At 33.4% G+C, this 2,898-nt stretch overlaps 1 protein-coding gene across 1 annotated transcript; it reads right to left on the bottom strand.

The window, feature by feature from the left end:
- Positions 1-912: 912 nt before the first annotated feature.
- On the bottom strand, positions 913-1,946 carry LOC7494664 (uncharacterized). The gene is made up of 3 exons (XM_006383694.3): positions 1,725-1,946; positions 1,370-1,634; positions 913-1,199 (listed from the first exon to the last, which is right to left on the bottom strand). Exons 1-3 carry the CDS (start codon positions 1,858-1,860, stop codon positions 977-979), a joined length of 624 nt encoding a protein of 207 aa, XP_006383756.3. The 5' UTR covers positions 1,861-1,946; the 3' UTR covers positions 913-976.
- Between the last annotated feature and the right edge of the window lie 952 nt (positions 1,947-2,898).

The following is a 2,898-nucleotide window of genomic DNA, read 5'->3' as shown; positions in this document are numbered from 1 at the left end:
TTTTACCAAAATTTCTTTAGGCCTGAAGGATTGTATTGTTCCTCTTTTTTCCGATGCTTATAGATTTCTTTTGAAATTATTTTTTTCTCGAATAATCTTTAATTCTGCACACTCCTCACATATTCCTCTGAGTACTGATATCTTATCCCTTAGAGAATTGATCTTTGGCTCACCAATACTTGCTTCAGTCAAAATCCTATTATAACCTGGAAGCAGTTGATATTAAGTACCAATATTCACTACAAATCTTCCGTGTAGCCTAAACTCGTTCAATTTTACATTTTAACCCCCTGAAAAAACATTTTTATTCATCATTTAACCCTAGAAAAATCATTTTTATTAATTTGAGTTTTATTAATCAATTAAATTGAGACCATAAAACTAAATCAAGAACAAATATGACCGTACCAACTTGAATCAATTAATTTTTTTTCTTTGATGTTAACTAATTTAAAATTCAATTTAACCGAATCAAATCACTAAAAAATCAATTAAATCAACATTTAATTTGGTTTAACTGAGAAATCAACTAGAGCAATCCTTAAATTCATGATTTTCAATTTTACATTTTAACCCCCCTAAAAGACGTTTTTATTAATTATTTAACCCCCCAAAAAAATCATTTTTATTAACTTGAGTTTTATTAATCAGTTAAATTGAGACCCGAAATCTAAATTGAAGAAAATTTATTTTTCCCTCTGAAATTAACCAGATCAAACGAGTCATTAAAAATCCAATTAAATCAATATTTAACTGAAAAATCAACTAGTCGTTTTCTATATCCACCCGTCACGGCTGGCCAAAACGGTTAAACAACCATAGTCGTGCTGTTAATTTCAACACCGCTAGTTCATCATGCCAAGAACAAGGAGCTCTTAATTTATACAAAAAAAAAAAAAAAAAAAAAAAACAGAAACGAAAACACATTCCATCCTCCAATTTATACATAGAAAGTAACCCCAAAAACATCCGAATGCTACGCGATGCCTCGCATTGAATACAATGAAAGATGATTATTATCCATAGATGGCCCGCCGTACACTCCGGGGTGATCACTCTCTAATCCATAATCCATCATCGGACGGTACTCCAGCTCCTCATCATGATCATAAGCAAATTCCGGTATCTCAATCTCACTCCTCCTCACATGGTCCCACAGAAACTCCAGCCTTGTCACGTATCTCAGCTTCGAGTATAACCTGATCACACCCGTTAATCAATCAATTAATTAAAGTTAATCCAGCAATTAACACCTACCAAGCACCAATGAATTATGCTCCAAAACCTTAAGCACTTTCCATGTGAGTGGAGCTTGGTCAAAAAGGCTATAAGGGGACCCTCAGAAAAGGCAAGACTCTTATTATCTTACCCTCCACTGAAGAGAAAACGACCAAGAGTGGCAAGAAAGAGCCTGGCTTGAAGCCCCGGATGCAAAAAGTAAATAGATTCAAGATGATTCTTGACGCTGATCGGAATATCCTCGTAAATTGATCGAAGGGTCGAAATCCCAGGGAGATTCTCACTCCTTTGAACATCTGTGTGCATATACACCACCGAAAATGGCTTTTCTTCTAATTTTGGATATATTTTCTCCTCCAAGTATTTCTTCAACACCTCACCGCTCACCTCCCGAGCTAAAACCCCACAAAAAAGGTTACTTTTACAGCAAAAAGAGAAAAATAAATCCCAAAAAATACCTAAAGTAAACTGCATGTTGTCCTTACCAGGGAAGTGCTTGCCGGTGATGAGAAGAACCTTACGCCCACCTTTATCACGGCCTTGAATCTTGAAAATACCAAGTTCTTCCAAGAGATTTTCTTGGTCAGATTGAGATAGAGCTAAAGAGGAATCCGTGGCCATTAGATTAGAGAAATAGAGTTGATTTCTTGATGTTTGAGAGGGAAGCTGCGATGAAAATGAGTTTGAAAGCGAGAGAGGAGGGGGAGCTTATATAGGGAAAAAATGATCAAGGTGGGGACTTGTCCGTAAATCTAATGGGATTGGGGTGAGATTCACAAAAAGTGGGAATATTCTTAAGCATCTTCCGTTTTTTGGATTGGGAACTGAACTGAGCCAGGCTAAACTCGGTCGCGTGTTGCTGACACGTATGGGACCGATACAGGTTTTACAGTTATGGTTTAGGGCATGGTAGTATTATTCTTTTTCAATATTGTGATGATATGGACAAAATGCAAAGATATTTTTAGTAAAATATTCATATTGGAATTGGAAAATTAATAGATATTTTCACTTTTTAAAAAACAAAAATTGATTTTTTTTATGACTTCAATTAATTTACATCCTATTAATTAAGAACAAAGCACATCTCTCGTGATCTTTCCTTGGATATAAAAGATATATTGATGTAAATATCAAAAAATTATGTTTTCTTCCAATCACGTGTTAGATAAACCGTCTACATTTAAACTGATTTATTCACTGATCAATTTTCTTTTAAAGATTTGAATTCTAATTGATAACGTAAAAAAATTAAAAAAACCCATGCACTAGTTAAGCTAAAAATTCATAGGCTATATCTCCTAAGTTATATCTATATTTAAGAATACCTGGCAACTTTTTTTTGTATTGCTTTGCATGGGGCGATTTGGGAATTTCGACGCGCATTGTATTTCAGTTCTATGTCACTTGAGTATGATTACAAGTTTGTTAGTGGATTACAATAACAGTGTTTTTAAAAATAATTTTTACTTGAAACATGTAAGTAATTTTTTAAAATTTATTTTTAATATTAACATATCAAAACAATCTAAAAATAAAAAAATAATCTGAAATAAAAAAAATTTAAAAAAATCAAATTTGCTTTTAGTGGAGTGTAGGTGGATGCAAATTTATAAAGTTAGACCCGGGCAAGACCAAGATAACGAGTATTGTTTTAAG

The sequence above is a fragment of the Populus trichocarpa genome, chromosome 5 (genome assembly GCF_000002775.5).
Source record: "Populus trichocarpa isolate Nisqually-1 chromosome 5, P.trichocarpa_v4.1, whole genome shotgun sequence".
NCBI lineage: Eukaryota > Viridiplantae > Streptophyta > Magnoliopsida > Malpighiales > Salicaceae > Populus > Populus trichocarpa.
The sequence above is the reverse complement of the archived record's forward strand: the minus strand, read 5'-3'. Positions and strand labels throughout refer to the sequence as shown.